The sequence below is a fragment of the Ranitomeya variabilis genome, chromosome 6 (assembly GCF_051348905.1).
Source record: "Ranitomeya variabilis isolate aRanVar5 chromosome 6, aRanVar5.hap1, whole genome shotgun sequence".
In the NCBI taxonomy this organism is placed as follows: Eukaryota; Metazoa; Chordata; class Amphibia; order Anura; family Dendrobatidae; genus Ranitomeya; species Ranitomeya variabilis.
Genome location: NC_135237.1, coordinates 273,362,832 through 273,389,114, shown reverse-complemented (window position 1 = coordinate 273,389,114; position 26,283 = coordinate 273,362,832). Strand labels below are relative to the sequence as shown.

The 26,283-nt window shown below is 45.9% G+C and overlaps 1 protein-coding gene and 1 pseudogene across 7 annotated transcripts in view; one reads left to right on the top strand and one right to left on the bottom strand.

Moving 5' to 3' along the window:
- LOC143782318 (uncharacterized) overlaps positions 1-13,007 on the bottom strand; it is a 356,201-nt gene extending 343,194 nt beyond the window's left edge. For 6 of the 7 annotated variants that reach the window (XM_077269669.1, XM_077269670.1, XM_077269667.1 and 3 more), the window contains exon 1: positions 12,830-13,003. In XM_077269669.1, coding sequence (XP_077125784.1) covers positions 12,830-12,925 — 96 coding nt within the window. In that variant the 5' untranslated portion in view covers positions 12,926-13,003. Of the gene's footprint in view, positions 1-12,829 lie in introns of all 7 variants that reach the window. The other variant, XM_077269673.1, reaches the window with a different exon arrangement.
- An 8,552-nt stretch (positions 13,008-21,559) lies between these two features.
- Positions 21,560-21,774, top strand: LOC143784098 (U2 spliceosomal RNA; annotated as a pseudogene).
- The last annotated feature ends 4,509 nt before the right edge of the window (positions 21,775-26,283 follow it).

Below are 26,283 nucleotides of genomic sequence, written 5' to 3'. Positions count from 1 at the left end.
AGAGGGTTTTGTTATAGGCTTCTGGGAGTTTAGCATGACATAAAGGACATCTGGCGCTCTTCATATTAGCTTTTCCCGATCTTTTAGCTGTAACAGTGGGAACAGCTGAGTTTCCCTTATCCTAGGAGATGTAAGATAGGGAGTAATAGGCGGGGAAATATGAGGAGGTTACGGGGCTTAGGTTGTACTGCTCCAGGCAGTCTTACCCTCTCCTCGTCGATTCTATCTTCCATCGTCGCTCCTGGCAGCCGATCCTGGCAGACGGTGTGGCCACTGCAGATGCTGGATGCAAAGAACGTAGCGACCGCTCTGTACAGTGTGCTCCCATATGGAGCGTCTGCCTCCCCGCTGAAGCGAACGCCACCGGAAGTGACGTTCCGCCGGCTCTGCCGATACCGGAAGTGACGCGGCTACCTTACACCCGGAAGCCTCCCTGTCTGTAATCTCTCCGTGACTGCATGCTCTGCAGAACGGAGGCCGGATCCTGCTGCGTCCTGAACCGAGAGCCTCCCCACCGGGAGGAGCGGTTCAATCCCGGAGTATCGTCCACTCCGGGCCTCTGGGGTAGAGGGACTCCCCTCCGGGGAGTTTCGACCCTGAGCTGCTTGACAGGGGAAAGGATTGGAAAACCGCTCGATCCCCCTGAGCTCGGTAAGCATGTGCTGCTTCTCTACGTGTGTCCCTCCATGCAGGGACAGGAAAAACACTGAGGATCGGTGGGAGGTACCGGATATTTGAACTCTCGTGTGTTCCTGTCCCAGCAAGGAGGAGGAGGACGTCCTCCTGGGTGCTGTCAGGAGGGACGTCCTGGAAAAAGAGGTTAGATTATACTCACCTGGGCGGGCGGTCCGGCCCGGGGCCTCCCATCTTCATAGGATGACGTCCTCTTCTTGTCTTCACGCTACGGCTCCGGAGCAGGCGTACTTTGTCTGCCCTGTTGAGGGCAGAGCAAAGTACTGCAGTGCACAGGTGCCGGGCCTCTCTGACCTTTCCGGCCACAGAGTGAAGACAAGAAGAGGACCTCATCCTATGAAGCTCGGAGGCCCTGGACCGGATCGCCCCTGGGTGAGTATAATCTAACCTCTTTTTCTCATCTTTCAGGTTAAGGTACCTTCACACTAAGCGACGCTGCAGCGATATCGACAACGATGCCGATCGCTGCAGCGTCACTGTTTGGTCGCTGGAGAGCTGTCACACAGACAGCTCTCCAGCGACCAACGATGCCTAAGTCCCCGGGTAACCATGGTAAACATCGGGTTGCTAAGCGCAGGGCAGCTTCTGTAATTCTGTAAGAAATCCTGCACATGTGCACATACTCTAAGGCACACATTTTTCGCGTTTTTTTCGTGGTTTTTCGCTATAAAAACGCTATAAAACCGCGAAAAAAAAGCTACCATTAAGCATCCTATGTAATAGAATGCATTCCGCATTTTTTGTGCACATGCTGCATTTTTTTCCTGAGCGGAATCGCATTCCAGAAAAAAAAGCAGCATGTTCATTAAAACTGCGGAATCGCGGCGATTCTGCACCCATAGGAGTGCATTGATCTGCTTACTTCCCGCACGGGGCTGTGCACACCATGCGTGAAGTAAGCAGATCATGTGCGGTTGGTACCCAGGGTGGAGGAGAGGAGACTCTCCTCCACGGACTGGGCACCATATAATTGGTAAAAAATAAAAGAATTAAAATAAAAAATAGCGATATACTCACCTTCGATGTCCCCCGCAGTCTTCCGGCCTCTCCGCTGCACGCTGCCGCTTCGGTTCCTATAGCTGCTGGGCGGTGAAGGACCTGCGATGACGTCACGGTCTTGTGATTGGTCGCGAGACCGCATGTGACCGGTCACGCGACCAATCACAAACCGTGACATCATCGCAGGCCCTTCACCGCACAACAGCTATAGGAACGGACGCCGCTGAGGTCTGCAGGTGAGTATAACCATTTTTTTTATTTTTTTATTATTTTTAAACATTCTATCTTTTACTATAGATGCTGCATAGGCAGCATCTATAGTAAAAAGTTGGTCACACTTGTCAAACACTATGTTTGACAAGTGTGACCAACCTGTCAATCAGTTTTCCAAGCGATGCTACAGATCGCTTGGAAAACTCTAGCATTCTGCAAGCTAATTGTGCTTGCAAAACGCTAGTTTTCTGCGGGTATATGCATGCCTAATTCTGCATGCGATATACCCGCGGCAGGAGGCGCAGAATTGCCGCGGAAATTTCCGCGGCAATTCTGCAACGTGTGAACATACCCTAAAGGTTATTTATTCACTGAGCATAAGTCATCTAGTGTCCACACATCACCAGCGCTGTTCACTACACCACAAAACAGATTCAGCACAGATTCAGTACCGCAATATTATTAGAACAGTTCAGCACAGCACCACTTATCAATTAGCAGCTGACAAGGCACCAATAAACTGGAATCATGTATTTACCTAACAGAAGCAAGGTGATAGTAGAAAAAGAAAGAAAGAACACAGAGCAGAATCAAGACAATTCAATTACAGTATTTACAAACAAACATTGACAACATTGTCACTATTATAAACAGACTGGCCAATTGTTATAGATACAGACAAAATAAATGGAAAAAAATCACACTTTATAATAAAACGAAAAAATTTTTAACAGCACTTAGACAAACAACAGATATTTTCTACCTGAGGGTTTTCCCATTTGGGGATTTCTAAGACAGACCTAGAAAGCCTCCTCTTCCGGAGAGAAAAATTTGTGAGTAAGGGTCATACTCACCTGCGAGAAACTCGGATGAGTCTCGCATGTTAATACCCGGCGCTGCTGCCCGCACTCAAGAGCGGAGCGTGAGGCTGCATGTATTCCTATGCGGCCGCACGCTCCGATCTGAGTGCCGGCAGCAGCGCCGGGTATTAACATGCGAGACTCATCCGAGTTTCTCGCAGGTGAGTATGAGCCCTAATAACTCTACTCACTTACCCGGGATCTGGTTTTTCTGTTCAGGAGGGAGGCAGTCAGTTTGTTCAGTCTGAAATAAAAGTCGAATGGGAATATTATATCCCGCTGAAGTGCCTCCAAGTTGTTGAAGGGGATGGGGATTTCTAGGTCTTACTCAGGCTGGGTCTTGGGTACCCACGCTATGAAGAATTAAACAGCAAGACACACAAGATTTGCTTGACTGAATAATCTTGTATCTAAATCACCTCTTCAGAGAAAAAGAGGACATGAACTCTATAGCGCCACCTGTTGGAAGTAGCTTGTTCATCCTTAGATATGCTCATCTTTTTTAGGGGTTATATAGAAGGAAATAGAGATATTATACAATGTCTTGGCAGAAAGTTATACAATTGCTTGTCAAACCCATCTTTGGACATAAGATGGATTACGTGTAAGGAATCTGGCCTAATTCCCTATATGTCAAAATGACTCTGTACAAAAGATGAAATAAACAAGGAATTTGGGCTGACATCCCGTGTCAAGATAACCTCGGAATAAACAACTTGTCCCTGATAGTTTGAGGGAAACTGGATAGGACATCAGGACAAAGAATGTGTATGTAGACACCACATATCGGACAAAAAGTTATTTTCTCATATTTTAGGACAAAGCAGATTTTAACTATTTAGCCAACAACTAGAAAATGCTTAACATCATTTTCTCTCATTAAAGCTTGGGCAAATGAAAGCTGAAGCCAAAACAAAATTTCTTTTGAAATATTGTAATTTTGACTGATTTTTTTCCCACCTTGCAGTAATTTCTGAGGTTTTCATTACTTCAAGGGCTACAGTTTTTAAAATAGCATCACTTTGGGGGGGAGGTTCTGACATATAGGAACCTTTAAGTCACTTCATAATTGAATAAGTCTGTAAAAAAAAAAAAAAAAAATTGAACAATATATTTTTTTTTAAGATTTTAGTGTTTCAAAAATTATGCTGATGTAAAACAGACATACGGGAAACGTTATTTATGAATTCTCGTGTGGTATGCCTTTGTTAAAGATGCCTAAAAATTAAGTTAGAAAATTGAAAGTTTTACAAAATTTTCTGATATTTTCATAAACGCAAATTTTATTGACCTAAATTCATCACTATCATGAAGTATAATGTGTCATAAAAAACAATCTAAAAATATTAAATTGCTACCATATAAAGTGAACTGTCAGATTTGCAAATTAGAGCTGTCAGTAAGGTGAAGACAGGCTTAAGGTACCGTTACACTAAACGACTTACCAACGATCACGACCAGCGATACGACCTGGCCGTGATCGTTGGTAAGTCGTTGTGTGGTCGCTGGGGAGCTGTCACACAGACCGCTCTCTCCAGCGACCAACGATCAGGGGAACGACTACGGCATCGTTGAAACTGTCTTCAACGATGCCGAAGTCCCCCTGCAGCACCCAGGTAACCAGGGTAAACATCGGGTTACTAAGTGCAAGGCCGCGCTTAGTAACCCGATATTCACCCTGGTTACCATTGTAAAAGTAAAAAAAAAACAAAAAAAACACTACATACTCACATTCCGATGTCTGTCACGTCCCCCGCCGTCAGCTTCCCGCACTGACTGTCAGCGCCGGCCGTAAAGCAGAGCACAGCGGTGACGTCACCGCTGTGCTCTTCTTTACGGCCGGCACTGACAGTCAGTGCGGGAAGCTGACAGTCAGTGCGGGAAGCTGACGGCGGGGGACGTGACAGACAGCGGAATGTGAGTATGTAGTGTGTTGTTTTTTTGTTTTTTTTTAACTTTTACAATGGTAACCAGGGTAAATATCGGGTTACTAAGTGCGGCCCTGCGCTTAGTAACCCGATGTTTACCCTGGTTACAAGTGAACACATCACTGGATCGGCGTCACACACGCCGATCCAGCGATGACAGCGGGTGATCAGCGACCAAAAAAAGGTCCTGATCATTCCCAACGACCAACGATCTCCCAGCAGGGGCCTGATGTTGGTCACTGTCACACATAACGAGATCGTTAGCGGGATCGTTGCTACGTCACAAAAAAGCGTGACGTTGCAACGATATCGTTAACGAAATCGTTATGTGTGAAGGTACCTTTAGACAGAAAGGCTGTATGCACACGTTTAGGAATTTTTGCTTTTTTTCGCTATAAAAAAAACCCGCATACATTAAGCATCCTATTTTTAGAATGCATTCCGCATTTTTTGTGCACATGCTGCGTTTTTTTTCCGCAGCAAAATCGCATTCCGGAAAAAAAATGCAGCATGTTCATAAGGCTAAGTGAACACATTGCAGAATTGCCGCTACGTCATCTGGGGTCATACGGCAAAGCATTACTGGGACCGGAGCATCGCGAGGAGTGGGAAAGGCTTCCGGAAGGTGAGAATATCATGATTTATTTACTTCTTTTATTATTTTTAACATTAGATCTTTTTACTATTGATGCTGCATAGGCAGCATCAATAGTAAGAAGTTGGTCACACTTGTCAAACACTATGTTTGACAAGTGTGACCAACCTGTCAATCAGTTTTCCAAGCGATGCTACAGATCGCTTGGAAAACGCTAGCATTCTGCAAGCTAATTACGCTTGCAAAACGCTAGTGTTTAGCGGGAATACACATGCCAATATGTACTGAAAAACAACAAAAACTCAACTAATTCCTCCATTGTTCTCTGGGTTTCCCTTTTATGATGCAGTAATGAAGAGACGAGTTGGACTTATTCAGACGTTACAGTCACATTAAAATATGTATATTTGTGTTAGGATTAACTACTTTTAAAAATGTTAAACAAAATGTTTAACAGAAAAACATTGGTCTGTGTCACCATAGCAAAAAAAAACAAAAAAAAAACTACAGTTAGCTCTGCAAAAGACAAATGCACACAACTCCCCAAAAAGTGTTTTTTTTCTAAGCTATAAAAAGATAAAGCTCTAGCAAATTGCAAAAATTCTGCACAATTTTGTTTCATTATCGAGTCGCCATCAGCCCACCACTTTTGGCCAGAGCTTAGACAGAATATGGAGCCAACAATAATAATTGGTGCCTAATGAGATTCATTGGGCACAGAAAACATTAGACTCCACTGAATTTAATGAAGTCATTGTGCGATATAACTAACGTTGTGTGTTCTCCCCAGGTTGTGCACGGAAACGTATGAAGTCCATATTAGTGCATGGCAGTCACGGGCGTATAATGTCCACAGGAGTGCAAGGCAATTCTGGCGCTTTGCCTGGCTCTTCTCACTTGCCCTGTAGCGGTGGCAAGTGAGGTTCACATTTGTGGGGTTGATGTCACCTTTGTATTGTCAGGTGACATCAAGCCCACGGCTTAGTAATAGAGAGGTGTCTTATACCCCTTATTTCCATATGACGCACTATCCCGTCGAGGTGACCTGGGACTTAATTCCCAGTGACGGGATAGTACGTCGTATGCGATCTGACTATCGCAGCTGACATCCAGCACTATGTGCCAGGAGCGGTCACGGACCGCCCCCGGCACATTAACCCCCGGCACACTGCGATCAAACATGATCGCAGTGTGCCGGCGGTATAGGGAAGCATCGCGCAGGGAGGGGGCTCCCTGCGTGCTTCCCTGAGACCCCCGGAGCAACGCGATGTGATCGCGTTGCTCCGAGCGTCTCTTACCTCCTATCCCTGCAGGCCCCGGATCCAAAATGGCCATGGGGCTGCATCCGGGTCCTGCAGGGACTGCATCCGGGTCCTGCAGGGACTACTTCCGGGTCCAGTGCAGGCGCTGGTAAGCCTGCAGCGCTGTCAGTCAGATCGCTGATCTGACAGTGCTGTGCTAACTGTCAGATCAGCGATCTGTGATGTCCCCCCCGGGACAAAGTAAGAAAAAAAATTCCACATGTGTAAAAAAAAATAAAAAATTCCTAAATAAATTTAAAAAATATTATTCCCATAAATACATTTCTTTATCTAAATAAAAAAAAAACAATAGAAGTACACATTTAGTATCGCCGCGTCCGTAACGACCCAACCTATAAAACTGTCCCACTAGTTAACCCCTTCAGTGAACACCGTAAGAGAAAAAAAAACAAACGAGCCAAAAAACAACGCTTTATTATCATACCGCTCAACAAAAAGTGGAATAACACGCAATCAAAAAGATGGCTATAAATAACCATGGTACCGCTGAAAACGTCATTTGTCCCGCAAAAACAAGCCGCCATACAGCATCATAAGCAAAAAAATAAAAAAGTTATAGTCCTCAGAATAAAGCGATGCCAAAATAATTATTTTTTCTATAAAATAGCTTTTATCGTATAAAAGCGCCAAAACATTAAAAAAATGATATAAATGAGATATCGCTGTAATCGTACTGACCAGACGAATAAAACTGCTTTATACCATTCGACGTTTGGTAAAATTGATAAACGCCTCCCCCAAAATAAAAATTCATGAATAGCTGGTTTTTGGTCATTCTGCCTCACAAAAATCAGAATAAAAAGTGATAAAAAAATGTCATGTGCCCAAAAATGTTAATAATAAAAACGTCAACTCGTCCCGCAAAAAACAAGACCTCACATGACTCTGTGGACCAAAATATGGAAAAATTATAGGTCTCAAAATGTGGAGACGCAAAAAGCGTCTTTTAGTGTGTGACGGCTGTCACAAAAATCCGATATAAAAAAACGCTATAAAAGTAAATCAAACCCCCCTTCATCACCTCCTTAGTTAGGGAAAAATAATAAAATTAAAAAAATGTATTTATTTCCATTTTCCCATTAGGATTAGGGCTAGGGTTAAGGCTAAAGTTAGGGTTAGGGTTTGGATTACATTTATGGTTGGGATTAGGGTTAGGGGTGTGTCAGGGTTAGGGGTGTGGTTAGGGTTACCATTGGGATTAGGGTTAGGGGTGTGTTTGGATTAGGGTTTCAGGTAGAATTGGGGAGTTTCCACTGTTCAGGCACATCAGGGGCTCTCCAAACGCGACATGGCGTCCGATCTCAATTCCAGCCAATTCTGCGTTGAAAAAGTAAAACAGTGCTCCTTCCCTTCCGAGCTCTCCCGTACGCCCAAACAGGGAACCCAACATATGGGGTATCAGCGTACTCGGGACAAATTGAACAACAACTTTTGGGGTCTAAGTTCTCTTGTTATCCTTGGGAAAATAAAAATTTGGGGGGCTAAAAATCCTTTTTGTGGGAAAAATGATTTTTTATTTTCACGGCTCTGCGTTGTAAACTGTAGTTAAACACTTGGGGGTTCAAAGTTCTCACAACATATCTAGATAAGTTCCTTGGGAGGTCTAGTTTCCAATATGGGGTCACTTCTTGGGGGTTTCTACTGTTTGGGTACATCAGGGGCTCTGCAAATGCAACGTGACGCCTGCAGACCAATCCATCTAAGTCTACATTCCAAATGGCGCTCCTTCCCTTCCGAGCTCTGTCATGCGCCCAAACAGTGGTTCCCCACACATACGGGGTATCAGCGTACTCAGGACAAATTGGACAACAACTTTTGGGGTCCAATTTCTCCTGTTACCCTTGGGAAAATACAAAACTGGGGGCTAATAAATAATTTTTGTGAAAAATAAAAGGATTTTTTATTTTCACGGCTCTGCGTTATAAACTGTAGTGAAACACTTGGGGGTTCAAAGCTCTCAAAACACATCTAGCTAAGTTCCTTAGGGGGTCTACTTTCCAAAATGGTGTCACTTGTGGGGGGTTTTAATGTTTAGGCACATCAGCGGCTCTCCAAACGCGACATGGTGTCCCATCTCAATTCCAGTCAATTTTGCATTGAAAAGTCAAATGGCGCTCCTTCCCTTCCGAGCTCTGCCATGCGCCCAAACAGTGCTTTACACCCACATATCACATATCAGCGTACTCAGGACAAATGGCACAACAATTTTTGGGGTCCAATTTCCTCTCTTACCCTTGGGAAAATAAAAAATTGGGGGCGAAAAGATAATTTTTGTGAAAAAATATGATTTTTTATTTTTACAGCTCTGCATTATAAACTTCTGTGAAGCACTACCCATGGGAAAATAAAAAATTGGAGATGAAATAAATTTTGTATGAAAAAAAGTTAAATGTTCATTTTTATTTAAACATTCCAAAAATTCCTGTGAAACACCTGAATGGTTAATAAACTTCTTGAATGTGGTTTTGAGCACCTTGAAGAGTGCAGTTTTTAGAATGGTGTCACACTTGGGTATTTTCTATCATATAGACCCCTCAAAATGAGATGTTGTCCCTAAAAAAAAAATGGTGTTGTAAAAATGAGAAATTGCTGGTCAACTTTTAACCCTTATAACTCCCTAACAAAAAAAAAATGTTGGTTCCAAAATTGTGCTGATGTAAAGTAGACATGTGGGAAATGTTACTGATTAAGTATTTTGCGTGACATATCTATGCGATTTAAGGGCATAAAAATTCAAAGTTGGAAAATTGTGAAGTTTTCGCCAAATTTCCATTTTTTTCACAAATAAACGCAAGTTATATCGAATAAATTTTATCACTATCATGAAGTACAATATGTCACGAGAAAACAATGTCAGAATTGCTAAGATCCGTTGAAGCGTTCCAGAGTTATAACCTCATAAAGGGACAGTGGTCAGAATTGTAAAAATTGGCCCGGTCATTAATGTGCAAATCACATTAATTGAGGTTAATTGAAAAAATGACACAGACTCCTTTATTAATCTCAATTAAACCATACTTTCTGCATAGCCTAATTCCAGCGAAGCCCTCGATCTCCTGTAATAAAAGTAAAATAAAAAAAAACTGCCCCCAGACATGAATTACGGTGTGGTACACAACGATGGAAAGGTATGGCATATTGTTATTTTTTTTAATTTTACTTTTATTACAGGACACCGAGGGCTTCGGTGGAATTAGGCTATGCAGTAAGTATGGTTTACTTGAGATTAATAAAGGAGTCTGTCATTTTTTCAATTAAAAGGACTTTATTCTGGCTATGTCTTCATTGCTAATCCTATAGTTATATGAAAATAGAAAGGTGTCTTATAAACACCTCTCCATTACTAAGCTGTGGGCTTGACATCACCTACCAATACAAAGGTGACATCAACCCCACAAATATGAACCCCACCTGCCACCGCTACAGGGCAAGTGGGAAGAGCCAGGCAAAGCGCCAGAATTGGTGCATCTAATAGATGCGCCTTTTCTGGGCTGCTGTTTTTAGCGCCGCTGTACAGCCTCACCTGCCAAGCCATCAACAGTTTCTGGTACCTGTTTACCAAGGGTCCTTCTCCACATGTTCCATTCTCCTTTCTTTGCACCAAAACCAAGTAACCCCAATGACTAAGACCCAGGAGGGTCGAAACGTTGGGTTCTGAATCTTAATATACTATTTTCTGTTTGTGGCTTATATACACTTACTTGGAAAACATTCTTTGGAATAAATTGTGAGAAAAACATCAGGATCACACAGTCAAAATCTCAGGGTGCCAATGGGGTTGAAAAAAGAGTGTCCGCACTCTGTTAACCATTTAGATTCTGTAGTCACTATTGACAGCATTATCTAAGGGGTTAACCCCTTCCCGACATGTGACGTAATAGTACGTCACATGTCGGGACCCCCGCTTTGATGTGCGCTCCGGCGGTGAGCGCACATCAAAGTCGCGACATGTCAGCTGTTTTTTACAGCTGACATGTGCGCGCAATAGCGGCGGGTGAAATCGCGATCACCCGCCGCTATTAACTAGTTAAATGCCGCTGTCAAACTCAGACAGCGGCATTTAACTACCGCATCCGGCCGTGCGGCCGGATATGAGCGCATCGCCGACCCCCGTCACATGATCGGGGGTCGGCGATGCTTGTGCATTGTAACCATAGAGGTCCTGGAGACCTCTATGGTTACTGATCGCCGGTGGCTGTGAGCGCCCCCCTGTGGTCGGCGCTCACAGCACACCTGCATTTTAGCTACATAACAGCGATCTGATGATCGCTGTTATGTAGCAGAGCCGATCCGGCTGTGCCTGCTTCTAGCCTCCCATGGAGGCTATAGAAGCATGGTAAAAGTTAAAAAAAAAAGTAAAAAAAAAAGTGAAAAAAATAAAAAAAATATAAAAGTTTAAATCACCCCCCTTTCGCCCCAATCAAAATAAATCAATAAAAAAAAAGCCCAACCTACACATATTTGGTATCGCCGTGTTCAGAATCGCCCGATCTATCAATAAAAAAAAAGCATTAACCTGATCGCTAAACGGCGTAATGAAAAAAAAAATCGAAACGCCAGATTTACGTTTTTTTGGTCGCCACGACATTGCATTAAAATGCAATAACGGGCGATCAAAAGAACGTATCTGCACCGAAATGCTATCATTAAAAATGCCAGCTCGGCACGCAAAAAATAAGCCCTCACCCGACCCCAGATCACGAAAAATGGAGACGCTACGGGTATCGGAAAATGGCGCAATTTTATTTATTTATTTTTTTGCAAAGTTTGGAATTTTTTTTCACCACTTAGGTAAAAAAGAACCTAGTCATGTTTGGTGTCTATGAACTCGTACTGACCTGGAGAATCATAATGGCAGGTCAGTTTTAGCATTTAGTGAACCTAGCAAAATAGGCAAGCAAAAAACAAGTGTGGGATTGCACTTTTTTTGCAATTTCACTGCACTTGGAATTTTTTTCCCGTTTTCTAGTACACGACATGGTAAAACCAATGATGTCGTTCAAAAGTACAACTCGTCCCGCAAAAAATGAGCCCTCACATAGCCAAATTGACAGAAAAATAAAAAAGTTATGGCTCTGGGAAGGAGGGGAGCGAAAAACGAAAACGGAAAAACGGAAAAAGCTCCGGGGGTGAAGGGGTTAAACTGCCATGGTCGGTGCCAACACTGATCATGGCTGATGCAGCAAGTTGTCAGCTATAGTGTGCAACCGACAGCTCCCGGATTGTCACCCATCAGGTGATGCTAGTCTCTTATAACGCAGGTCAGTAAAAAGGCATACTGGTGGTCATTAAGGGGTTACATAAAACGGTGATGCCATAGGTAATTGTCTGGTATCCTTGGGGTTAACAGGTTTTAAAAGTAAGCAGAGAGGTGATGCGTGCGGCCCATACTGTGGGCAACATGTATCCGCCACAACTGTATCACAGCCAAACGTTCACTGTGACCAGCTGCAAGCACTGCCTCTACACGCACAGATGTTTAGGGGTTAATTAGTGGATTTTTTGTAGGGTCTAACTTAGTATGCATCAATAAAGATCTATTTACATATCTATAAAGATACAAGATGTGCACTATTAGGTTATGATGTTCTTTTCCTTCTGATTTTAAAAGACGTCTGTGACCGCAAACGGCCAATTCCTAAAGTGTAACCGAGTACCGGTAATAATGAGGCAGCTGTACAGAGCCAAATACCATAATCACCGGTCAGAAGCCGACGGAGGAGGAGGAGACTGCGAGTGCTGGCCATAAAGTCAGCATGGTGGTGGCCGCCGCAGTGTATGGGGCAAACCAGCAGATTGGCTGTGCATAGGAGTCACACTCAGCTCACAGTGGGCACAGAGGGAGCCCAAGTAAGCGGCCTCCCCCAGTGCAGGGGAACCGGGGCAACGGGCTCCACCAGCATACAGGGTGCCCCCTCAGCAGGATTCCCCAGCGCAAGGGGGTGGTCGTACTCGGGGCTTTCCCGGAAACAGGGCGGGTGGCACAGGGGCTCCCCGGGCACAGGGGGCGGACTTCCCCGGCAGGCTTCTCCAGCACGCGGGGCTCCCCTAGTAAAGGGGGCGGTGCAGAGTTCCGCAGGAGATGCCCTCCTGGCACAGCACTGTAAGTGCACCCTGTAGTACACCATCAGTGTCCATGGAGTAGAGGACACGTGTATGTACGGTCTCGGTGCATGGTCCGCAGCCGCACACTACTGGTGCACGTGCAGCTCCTCTCACCTTCCCGTTCCGCACGGATCTCAGGAACTCCTCCACACATTCCTCCATGCTTCCGGACGGTGGGCGCCCAGATACTCCGCCAGCTGCTTCGTCCATGGCTCCTCCCTGTGTGTTGTGCTCAGAGGGCGGGCTCTCGTCCCCGGGATCGCACGGAACTGTAGCAAAAGGTGTGAGGGGACAGGGGAGCTGCAGTGCCCGCCCACACTGATATCGGACAGAGTAGACTGTCCCCCCACAGCTAGTCCCCGTGGCCTCTGATTCCCTGCGCTAACTTCAGACAGCTAGCTCCGTAGTGCTCTAATATACCGCACAGGGCTCTGTAGTGCTCTAATATACCGCACAGGGCTCCGTAGTGCTCTAATATACCGCACAGGGCTCCGTAGTACTCTAATATACCGCACAGGGCTCTGTAGTGCTCTAATATACCGCACAGGGCTCCGTAGTGCTCTAATATACCGCACAGGGCTCCGTAGTGCTCTAATATACCGCACAGGGCTCCGTAGTGCTCTAATATACCGCACAGGGCTCTGTAGTGCTCTAATATACCGCACAGGGCTCTGTAGTGCTCTAATATACCGCACAGGGCTCCGTAGTGCTCTAATATACCGCACAGGGCTCCGTAGTGCTCTAATATACCGCACAGAGCTCCGTAGTGCTCTAATATACCGCACAGGGCTCCGTAGTGCTCTAATATACCGCACAGGGCTCTGTAGTGCTCTAATATACCGCACAGGGCTCTGTAGTGCTCTAATATACCGCACAGGGCTCCGTAGTGCTCTAATATACCGCACAGGGCTCCGTAGTGCTCTAATATACCGCACAGGGCTCCGTAGTGCTCTAATATACCGCACAGGGCTCCGTAGTGCTCTAATATACCGCACAGGGCTCCGTAGTGCTCTAATATACCGCACAGGGCTCTGTAGTGCTCTAATATACCGCACAGGGCTCTGTAGTGCTCGAATATACCGCACAGGGCTCTGTAGTGCTCTAATATACCGCACAGGGCTCTGTAGTGCTCGAATATACCGCACAGAGCTCCGTAGTGCTCTAATATACCGCACAGGGCTCCGTAGTGCTCTAATATACCGCACAGGGCTCTGTAGTGCTCTAATATACCGCACAGGGCTCCGTAGTGCTCTAATATACCGCACAGGGCTCCGTAGTGCTCTAATATACCGCACAGGGCTCTGTAGTGCTCTAATATACCGCACAGGGCTCCGTAGTGCTCTAATATACCGCACAGGGCTCCGTAGTGCTCTAATATACCGCACAGGGCTCTGTAGTGCTCTAATATACCGCACAGGGCTCCGTAGTGCTCTAATATACCGCACAGGGCTCCGTAGTGCTCTAATATACCGCACAGGGCTCTGTAGTGCTCTAATATAGCGCACATGGCTCTGTAGTGCTCTAATATACCGCACAGGGCTCTGTAGTGCTCTAATATACCGCACAGGGCTCTGTAGTGCTCTAATATACCGCACAGGGCTCTGTAGTGCTCTAATATACCGCACAGGGCTCTGTAGTGCTCTAATATACCGCACAGGGCTCTGTAGTGCTCTAATATACCGCACAGGGCTCCGTAGTGCTCTAATATACCGCACAGGGCTCCGTAGTGCTCTAATATACCGCACAGGGCTCCGTAGTGCTCTAATATACCGCACAGGGCTCCGTAGTGCTCTAATATACCGCACAGGGCTCCGTAGTGCTCTAATATACCGCACAGGGCTCCGTAGTGCTCTAATATACCGCACAGGGCTCTGTAGTGCTCTAATATACCGCACAGGGCTCTGTAGTGCTCTAATATACCGCACAGGGCTCTGTAGTGCTCTAATATACCGCACAGGGCTCTGTAGTGCTCTAATATACCGCACAGGACTCTGTAGTGCTCTAATATACCGCACAGGGCTCTGTAGTGCTCTAATATACCGCACAGGGCTCTGTAGTGCTCTAATATACCGCACAGGGCTCCGTAGTGCTCTAATATACCGCACAGGGCTCCGTAGTGCTCTAATATACCGCACAGGGCTCCGTAGTGCTCTAATATACCGCACAGGGCTCCGTAGTGCTCTAATATACCGCACAGGGCTCCGTAGTGCTCTAATATACCGCACAGGGCTCTGTAGTGCTCTAATATACCGCACAGGGCTCTGTAGTGCTCGAATATACCGCACAGGGCTCTGTAGTGCTCTAATATACCGCACAGGGCTCTGTAGTGCTCGAATATACCGCACAGAGCTCTGTAGTGCTCTAATATACCGCACAGGGCTCCGTAGTGCTCTAATATACCGCACAGGGCTCTGTAGTGCTCTAATATACCGCACAGGGCTCCGTAGTGCTCTAATATACCGCACAGGGCTCTGTAGTGCTCTAATATACCGCACAGGGCTCCGTAGTGCTCTAATATACCGCACAGGGCTCCGTAGTGCTCTAATATACCGCACAGAGCTCCGTAGTGCTCTAATATACCGCACAGGGCTCCGTAGTGCTCTAATATACCGCACAGGGCTCTGTAGTGCTCTAATATACCGCACAGGGCTCTGTAGTGCTCTAATATACCGCACAGGGCTCCGTAGTGCTCTAATATACCGCACAGGGCTCCGTAGTGCTCTAATATACCGCACAGGGCTCCGTAGTGCTCTAATATACCGCACAGGGCTCTGTAGTGCTCTAATATACGGCACAGGGCTCCGTAGTGCTCTAGTATACCGCACAGGGCTCCGTAGTGCTCTAATATACCGCACAGGGCTCTGTAGTGCTCTAATATAGCGCACATGGCTCTGTAGTGCTCTAATATACCGCACAGGGCTCCGTAGTGCTCTAATATACCGCACAGGGCTCTGTAGTGCTCTAATATACCGCACAGGGCTCTGTAGTGCTCTAATATACCGCACAGGGCTCCGTAGTGCTCTAATATACCGCACAGGGCTCCGTAGTGCTCTAATATACCGCACAGGGCTCTGTAGTGCTCTAATATACCGCACAGGGCTCCGTAGTGCTCTAATATACCGCACAGGGCTCCGTAGTGCTCTAATATACCGCACAGGGCTCTGTAGTGCTCTAATATAGCGCACATGGCTCTGTAGTGCTCTAATATACCGCACAGGGCTCTGTAGTGCTCTAATATACCGCACAGGGCTCTGTAGTGCTCTAATATACCGCACAGGGCTCTGTAGTGCTCTAATATACCGCACAGGGCTCTGTAGTGCTCTAATATACCGCACAGGGCTCTGTAGTGCTCTAATATACCGCACAGGGCTCCGTAGTGCTCTAATATACCGCACAGGGCTCCGTAGTGCTCTAATATACCGCACAGGGCTCCGTAGTGCTCTAATATACCGCACAGGGCTCCGTAGTGCTCTAATATACCGCACAGGGCTCCGTAGTGCTCTAATATACCGCACAGGGCTCCGTAGTGCTCTAATATACCGCACAGGGCTCTGTAGTGCTCTAATATACCGCACAGGGCTCTGTAGTGCTCTAATATACCGCACAGGGCTCTGTAGTGCTCTAATATACCGCACAGGGCTCTGTAGTGCTCTAATATACCGCACAGGACTCTGTAGTGCTCTAATATACCGCACAGGGCTCTGTAGTGCTCTAATATACCGCACAGGGCTCCGTAGTGCTCTAATATACCGCACAGGGCTCCGTAGTGCTCTAATATACCGCACAGGGCTCCGTAGTGCTCTAATATACCGCACAGGGCTCCGTAGTGCTCTAATATACCGCACAGGGCTCCGTAGTGCTCTAATATACCGCACAGGGCTCTGTAGTGCTCTAATATACCGCACAGGGCTCTGTAGTGCTCTAATATACCGCACAGGGCTCCGTAGTGCTCTAATATACCGCACAGGCGTCTTTAGTGCTCTAATATACCGCACAGGGCTCTGTAGTGCTCTAATATACCGCACAGGGCTCTGTAGTGCTCTAATATACCGCACAGGGCTCCGTAGTGCTCTAATATACCGCACAGGGCTCTGTAGTGCTCTAATATACCGCACAGGGCTCCGTAGCGCTCTAATATACCGCACAGGGCTCCGTAGTGCTCTAATATACCGCACAGGGCTCCGTAGTGCTCTAATATACCGCACAGGGCTCTGTAGTGCTCTAATATACCGCACAGGGCTCCGTAGTGCTCTAATATACCGCACAGGGCTCCGTAGTGCTCTAATATACCGCACAGGGCTCCGTAGTGCTCTAATATACCGCACAGGGCTCCGTAGTGCTCTAATATACCGCACAGGGCTCCGTAGTGCTCTAATATACCGCACAGGGCTCTGTAGTGCTCTAATATACCGCACAGGGCTCCGTAGTGCTCTAATATACCGCACAGGGCTCTGTAGTGCTCTAATATACCGCACAGGGCTCTGTAGTGCTCTAATATACCGCACAGGGCTCTGTAGTGCTCTAATATACCGCACAGGGCTCTGTAGTGCTCTAATATACCGCACAGGGCTCTGTAGTGCTCTAATATACCGCACAGGGCTCTGTAGTGCTCTAATATACCGCACAGGGCTCTGTAGTGCTCTAATATACCGCACAGGGCTCTGTAGTTCTCTAATATACCGCATAGGACTCTGTAGTTCTCTAATATACCGCACAGAGCTCTGTAGTGCTCTAATATACCGCACAGGGCTCTGTAGTGCTCTTATATACCGCACAGGGCTCTGTAGTGCTCTAATATACCGCACAGGGCTCTGTAGTGCTCTAATATACCGCACAGGGCTCTGTAGTGCTCTAATATACCGCACAGGGCTCTGTAGTGCTCTAATATACCGCACAGGGCTCTGTAGTGCTCTAATATACCGCACAGGGCTCTGTAGTGCTCTAATATACCGCACAGGGCTCTGTAGTGCTCTAATATACCGCACAGGGCTCTGTAGTGCTCTAATATACCGCACAGGGCTCTGTAGTGCTCTAATATACCGCACAGGGCTCTGTAGTGCTCTAATATACCGCACAGGGCTCTGTAGTTCTCTAATATACCGCATAGGACTATGTAGTTCTCTAATATACCGCACAGAGCTCTGTAGTGCTCTAATATACCGCACAGGGCTCCGTAGTGCTCTAATATACCGCACAGGGCTCCGTAGTGCTCTAATATACCGCACAGGGCTCCGTAGTGCTCTAATATACCGCACAGGGCTCTGTAGTGCTCTAATATAGCGCACATGGCTCTGTAGTGCTCTAATATACCGCACAGGGCTCTGTAGTGCTCTAATATACCGCACAGGGCTCTGTAGTGCTCTAATATACCGCACAGGGCTCCGTAGTGCTCTAATATACCGCACAGGGCTCCGTAGTGCTCTAATATACCGCACAGGGCTCCGTAGTGCTCTAATATACCGCACAGGGCTCCGTAGTGCTCTAATATACCGCACAGGGCTCCGTAGTGCTCTAATATACCGCACAGGGCTCCGTAGTGCTCTAATATACCGCACAGGGCTCTGTAGTGCTCTAATATACCGCACAGGGCTCCGTAGTGCTCTAATATACCGCACAGGGCTCCGTAGTGCTCTAATATACCGCACAGAGCTCCGTAGTGCTCTAATATACCGCACAGGGCTCCGTAGTGCTCTAATATACCGCACAGGGCTCTGTAGTGCTCTAATATACCGCACAGGGCTCTGTAGTGCTCTAATATACCGCACAGGGCTCTGTAGTTCTCTAATATACCGCATAGGACTCTGTAGTTCTCTAATATACCGCACAGAGCTCTGTAGTGCTCTAATATACCGCACAGGGATCTGTAGTGCTCTAATATACCGCACAGGGCTCTGTAGTGCTATAATATACCGCACAGGGCTCTGTAGTGCTCTAATAAACCGCACAGGGCTCTGTAGTGCTCTAATATACCGCACAGGGCTCTGTAGTGCTCTAATATACCGCACAGGGCTCTGTAGTGCTCTAATATACCGCACAGGGCTCTGTAGTGCTCTAATATACCGCACAGGGCTCTGTAGTGCTCTAATATACCGCACAGGGCTCTGTAGTGCTCTAATATACCGCACAGGGCTCTGTAGTGCTCTAATATACCGCACAGGGCTCTGTAGTTCTCTAATATACCGCATAGGACTATGTAGTTCTCTAATATACCGCACAGGGCTCTGTAGTGCTCTAATATACCGCACAGGGCTCTGTAGTGCTCTAATATACCGCACAGGGCTCTGTAGTGCTCTAATATACCGCACAGGGCTCTGTAGTGCTCTAATATACCGCACAGGGCTCTGTAGTGCTCTAATATACCGCACAGGGCTCTGTAGTTCTCTAATATACCGCATAGGACTATGTAGTTCTCTAATATACCGCACAGAGCTCTGTAGTGCTCTAATATACCGCACAGGGCTCCGTAGTGCTCTAATATACCGCACAGGGCTCCGTAGTGCTCTAATATACCGCACAGGGCTCTGTAGTGCTCTAATATAGCGCACATGGCTCTGTAGTGCTCTAATATACCGCACAGGGCTCCGTAGTGCTCTAATATACCGCACAGGGCTCTGTAGTGCTCTAATATACCGCACAGGGCTCTGTAGTGCTCTAATATACCGCACAGGGCTCCGTAGTGCTCTAATATACCGCACAGGGCTCCGTAGTGCTCTAATATACCGCACAGGGCTCTGTAGTGCTCTAATATACCGCACAGGGCTCCGTAGTGCTCTAATATACCGCACAGGGCTCCGTAGTGCTCTAATATACCGCACAGGGCTCCGTAGTGCTCTAATATACCGCACAGGGCTCTGTAGTGCTCTAATATACCGCACAGGGCTCCGTAGTGCTCTAATATACCGCACAGGGCTCCGTAGTGCTCTAATATACCGCACAGAGCTCCGTAGTGCTCTAATATACCGCACAGGGCTCCGTAGTGCTCTAATATACCGCACAGGGCTCTGTAGTGCTCTAATATACCGCACAGGGCTCTGTAGTGCTCTAATATACCGCACAGGGCTCCGTAGTGCTCTAATATACCGCACAGGGCTCCGTAGTGCTCTAATATACCGCACAGGGCTCTGTAGTGCTCTAATATACCGCACAGGGCTCCGTAGTGCTCTAATATACCGCACAGGGCTCCGTAGTGCTCTAATATACCGCACAGGGCTCTGTAGTGCTCTAATATAGCGCACATGGCTCTGTAGTGCTCTAATATACCGCACAGGGCTCTGTAGTGCTCTAATATACCGCACAGGGCTCTGTAGTGCTCTAATATACCGCACAGGGCTCTGTAGTTCTCTAATATACCGCATAGGACTCTGTAGTTCTCTAATATACCGCACAGAGCTCTGTAGTGCTCTAATATACCGCACAGGGCTCTGTAGTGCTCTTATATACCGCACAGGGCTCTGTAGTGCTCTAATATATCGCACAGGGCTCTGTAGTGCTCTAATATACCGCACAGGGCTCTGTAGTGCTCTAATATACCGCACAGGGCTCTGTAGTGCTCTAATATACCGCACAGGGCTCTGTAGTGCTCTAATATACCGCACAGGGCTCTGTAGTGCTCTAATATACCGCACAGGGCTCTGTAGTGCTCTAATATACCGCACAGGGCTCTGTAGTGCTCTAATATACCGCACAGGGCTCTGTAGTGCTCTAATATACCGCACAGGGCTCTGTAGTTCTCTAATATACCGCATAGGACTCTGTAGTTCTCTAATATACCGCACAGAGCTCTGTAGTGCTCTAATATACCGCACAGGGCTCCGTAGTGCTCTAATATACCGCACAGGGCTCCGTAGTGCTCTAATATACCGCACAGGGCTCCGTAGTGCTCTAATATACCGCACAGGGCTCTGTAGTGCTCTAATATACCGCACAGGGCTCCGTAGTGCTCTAATATACCGCACAGGGCTCCGTAGTGCTCTAATATACCGCACAGGGCTCTGTAGTGCTCTAATATACCGCACAGGGCTCCGTAGTGCTCTAATATACCGCACAGGGCTCTGTAGTGCTCTAATATACCGCACAGGGCTCTGTAGTGCTCTAATATACCGCACAGGGCTCTGTAGTGCTCTAATATACCGCACAGGGCTCTGTAGTGCTCTAATATACCGCACAGGGCTCCGTAGTGCTCTAATATACCGCACAGGGCTCCGTAGTGCTCTAATATACCGCATAGGGCTCTGTAGTGCTCTAATATACCGCACAGGGCTCTGTAGTGCTCTAATATACCACACAGGGCTCTGTAGTGCTCTAATATACCGCACAGGGCTCTGTAGTGCTCGAATATACCGCACAGGGCTCTGTAGTGCTCTAATATACCGCACAGGGCTCTGTAGTGCTCGAATATACCGCACAGAGCTCTGTAGTGCTCTAATATACCGCACAGGGCTCCGTAGTGCTCTAATATACCGCACAGGGCTCTGTAGTGCTCTAATATACCGCACAGGGCTCTGTAGTGCTCTAATATACCGCACAGGGCTCTGTAGTGCTCTAATATACCGCACAGGGCTCCGTAGTGCTCTAATATACCGCACAGGGCTCCGTAGTGCTCTAATATACCGCACAGGGCTCTGTAGTGCTCTAATATACCGCACAGGGCTCCGTAGTGCTCTAATATACCGCACAGGGCTCTGTAGTGCTCTAATATACCGCACAGGGCTCTGTAGTGCTCTAATATACCGCACAGGGCTCCGTAGTGCTCTAATATGCCGCACAGGGCTCCGTAGTGCTCTAATATACCGCACAGGGCTCCGTAGTGCTCTAATATACACAAGTACAAAACCATTTTTAGTTATTGCTTCTTGGCCTTTTGGCTATGATCGTCGTCCTCGCCGCCGCCCAAGATCAATTGTAGTATCTGTTCTTATAAGTTTAATATCTGATACGTCTCCTAATTGGGGACCATATATTAAATGGATTTTTAGAACAGGGAGATGGGAAAAGAGCTTGCTCTGTCCACTCACGCATTGACCCGTTATTGCAGTATCTCCGGGAACAGTGCACTCCTTCTCTGATCCAGTTTCCAAAAACAGATTGAATTGAAATCAGCGCAAGTTGTGTTTTAACCCACGATGTGAATTCTTTTCAGGGTCAAAGAAGCACATTTCAGATGCCAAGTGCAGCATTTTGCTCCCTTTCGCTTGACCATTTGCAACATTTTTTGTGTGTGCATTGCCTTGCTTTCACCTATGTATGTCAAGCATTATATTGCATTCAAAATTCAATCAATCAATCAATCAATTTGTCTTTACTGGTTGCATCAGGGGTGTTAAGATGTAGGCCTGTATTAGGCCTTTGTTACTGTTTTGTTTATATACTGTACCATCCATCTACGAAGATAGGCCCCCCTGCTGTCAGTACTTGGCGTATAAATTGAAGTATCAAATAAGTAGTTCTGCCATACATACCACATTTGTGACCGCATGAATTCTTTTGTAAAACCTTGTTTCCCTCTTGTGGACCACTGTCTTTTAACCCCTTAGTGACAGAGCCAATTTGGTACTTAATGACCGAGCCAATTTTTACAATTCTGACCAGTGTCACTTTATGAGGTTATAACTCTGGAACGCTTTATCGGATCCCGCTGATTCTGAGATTGTTTTTTCGTGACATGTTGTACTTCAAGTTAGTGGTAACATTTCTTCGATATTACTTGCGATTATTTATGAAAAAAATGGAAATATGGCGAAAATTTTTAAAATTTTGCAATTTTCAAACTTTGTATTTTTATGCCCTTAAATCAGAGAGATATGTCACAAAAAATAGTTAATAAATAACATTTCTCACATGTCTAATTTACATCAGCACAATTTTGGAAACAATTTTTTTTTTTGTTAGGGAGTTATAAGGGTTAAAAGTTGACCAGCAATTTCTCATTTTTACAACACCATGTTTTTTTTAGGGACCACATCACCTTTGAAGTGATTTTGAGGGGTCTATATGATAGAAAATAACCAAGTGTGACACCATTCTAAAAACTGCACCCCTCAAGCTGCTCAAAACCACATTCAAGAAGTTTATTAACCCTTTACGTACTTCACAGGAACTAAAACAATGTGGAAGAAAAAAATTAACATTTTACTTTTTTTTGCAAACATTTTACTTCAGAACCATTTTTTTTAATTTTCACAAGTGTAAAAACAGAAATTTAACCACAAATTTTGTTGTGCAATTTTTCCTGAGTACGCCGATACCCCATATGTGGAGGTAAACCACTGTTTGGGCGCACCGCAGAGCTTGGAAGTGAAGGAGCACCGTTTGACTTTTTCAATGCAGAATTGGCTGGAATTGAGATCGGATGCCATGTCGCGTTTGGAGAGTCCCTGATGTGCCTAAACAGTGGAAACCCCCCACAAGTGATACCATTTTGGAAACTAGACCCCCCAAGGAACTTATCTAGATGTGTGGTGAGCACTTTGAACCCCCAAGTGCTTCACAGAAGTTTATAACGTAGAGCCGTGAAAATAAAAAATCTCATTTTTTCTACAAAAATGATCTTTTTGCCCCAAAATTTTTATTTTCACAAGGGTAACAGGAGAAATTAGACCACAAAAGTTGTTGTGCAATTTCTCCTGAGTACGTCGATACCCCATATGTGGAGGTAAACCACTGTTTGGGCGCACCGCAGAGCTTGGAAGTGAAGGAGCACCGTTTGACTTTTTCAATGCAGAATTGGCTGGAATTGAGATCGGATGCCATGTCGCGTTTGGAGAGTCCCTGATGTGCCTAAACAGTGGAAACCCCCCACAAGTGATACCATTTTGGAAACTAGACCCCCCAAGGAACTTATCTAGATGTGTGGTGAGCACTTTGAACCCCCAAGTGCTTCACAGAAGTTTATAACGTAGAGCCGTGAAAATAAAAAATCTCATTTTTTCTACAAAAATGATCTTTTTGCCCCAAAATTTTTATTTTCACAAGGGTAACAGGAGAAATTAGACCACAAAAGTTGTTGTGCAATTTCTCCTGAGTACGTCGATACCCCATATGTGGAGGTAAACCACTGTTTGGGCGCACCGCAGAGCTTGGAAGTGAAGGAGCACCGTTTGACTTTTTCAATGCAGAATTGGCTGGAATTGAGATCGGATGCCATGTCGCGTTTGGAGAGTCCCTGATGTGCCTAAACAGTGGAAACCCCCCACAAGTGATACCATTTTGGAAACTAGACCCCCCAAGGAACTTATCTAGATGTGTGGTGAGCACTTTGAACCCCCAAGTGCTTCACAGAAGTTTATAACGTAGAGCCGTGAAAATAAAAAATCTCATTTTTTCTACAAAAATGATCTTTTTGCCCCAAAATTTTTATTTTCACAAGGGTAACAGGAGAAATTAGACCACAAAAGTTGTTGTGCAATTTCTCCTGAGTACGTCGATACCCCATATGTGGAGGTAAACCACTGTTTGGGCGCACCGCAGAGCTTGGAAGTGAAGGAGCACCGTTTGACTTTTTCAATGCAGAATTGGCTGGAATTGAGATCGGATGCCATGTCGCGTTTGGAGAGTCCCTGATGTGCCTAAACAGTGGAAACCCCCCACAAGTGATACCATTTTGGAAACTAGACCCCACAAGGAACTTATCTAGATGTGTGGTGAGCACTTTGAACCCCCAAGTGCTTCACAGAAGTTTATAACGTAGAGCCGTGAAAATAAAAAATCTCATTTTTTCTACAAAAATGATCTTTTTGCCCCAAAATTTTTATTTTCACAAGGGTAACAGGAGAAATTAGACCACAAAAGTTGTTGTGCAATTTCTCCTGAGTACGTCGATACCCCATATGTGGAGGTAAACCACTGTTTGGGCGCACCGCAGAGCTTGGAAGTGAAGGAGCACCGTTTGACTTTTTCAATGCAGAATTGGCTGGAATTGAGATCGGATGCCATGTCGCGTTTGGAGAGTCCCTGATGTGCCTAAACAGTGGAAACCCCCCACAAGTGATACCATTTTGGAAACTAGACCCCCCAAGGAACTTATCTAGATGTGTGGTGAGCACTTTGAACCCCCAAGTGCTTCACAGAAGTTTATAACGTAGAGCCGTGAAAATAAAAAATCTCATTTTTTCTACAAAAATGATCTTTTTGCCCCCAAATTTTTATTTTCACAAGGGTAACAGGAGAAATTAGACCACAAAAGTTGTTGTGCAATTTCTCCTGAGTACGTCGATACCCCATATATGGGGGTAAACCACTGTTTGGGCGCACCGCAGAGCTTGGAAGAGAAGGAGTGTCGTTTTACTTTTTCAATGTAGAATTGGCTGGAATTGAGATCGGACGCCATGTCACGTTTGGAGAGCCGCTGATGTGCCTAAACAGTAGAGACCCCCCACATATGACACCATTTTGGAAACTAGACCCCTTAAGGAACTTATCTAGATGTGTGGTGAGCACTTTAAACCCCCAGGTGCTTCACAGAAGTTTATAACGTAGAGCCGTGAAAATAAAAAAATCGCATTTTTTCTACAAAAATGATCTTTTTGCCTCCAAATTTTTATTTTACCAAGGGTAACAGGAGAAAATGGACCCCAGAAGCTGTTGTACAATTTGTCTTGAGTACGCCGACACCCCATATGTGGGGGTAAACCACTGTTTGGGCGCATGGCTGAGCTCGGAAGCAAAGGAGCGCCATTTGACTTTTCAATGCAAAATTGACTGGAATTGAGATCGGACGCCATGTCGCGTTTGGAGAGCCCCTGATGTGCCTAAACAGCAGAAACCCCCCAAAAGTGACCCCATTTTGGAAACTAGACCCCCCATGGAACTTATCTAGATGTGTAGTGAGAACTTTGAATGCCCAAGTGCATCACAGAAGTTTATAATGCAGAGTCGTGAAAATAAAAAAGTATATTTTTTAACAATAAAGATTTTTTAGCCCCCAAGTTTTTATTTTCACAAGGGTAACAAGAGAAATTGGACCCCAAAAGTTGTTGTCCAATTTGTCCTGAGTATGCTGGTACCCCATATGTGGGGGTAAACCACTGTTTGGGCGCATGGCAGAGCTCGGAAGGGAAGGAGTGCCATTTTGGAATGCAGACTTTGATAGAATTGTCTGCGGGCGTTATGTTGCCTTTGCAGACCCCTAATGTACCTAAACAGTAGAAACCCCCAACAAGTGACCCCATTTTGGAAAATAGACCCCCCAAGGAACTTATCTAGATATGTGGTGAGAACTTTGAATGCCCAAGTGCTTCACAGAAGTTTATAATGCAGAGTAGTGAAAATAAAAAATATTTTTTTTCCCACAAAAAAGATTTTTTTAGCCCCCAAATTTTTATTTTCACAAGGGTAACAAGAGAAATTGGACCCCAAAAGTTGTTGTCCAATTTGTCCTGAGTATGCTGGTACCCCATATGTGGGGGTAAACCACTGTTTGGGCGCACGGCAGAGCTCGGAAGGGAAGGAGCGCCATTTTGCAATGCAGACTTTGATAGAATTGTCTGCGGGCGTTATGTTGCGTTTGCAGACCCCTAATGTACCTAAACAGTAGAAACCCCCACAAGTGACCAAATTTTGGAAACTAGACC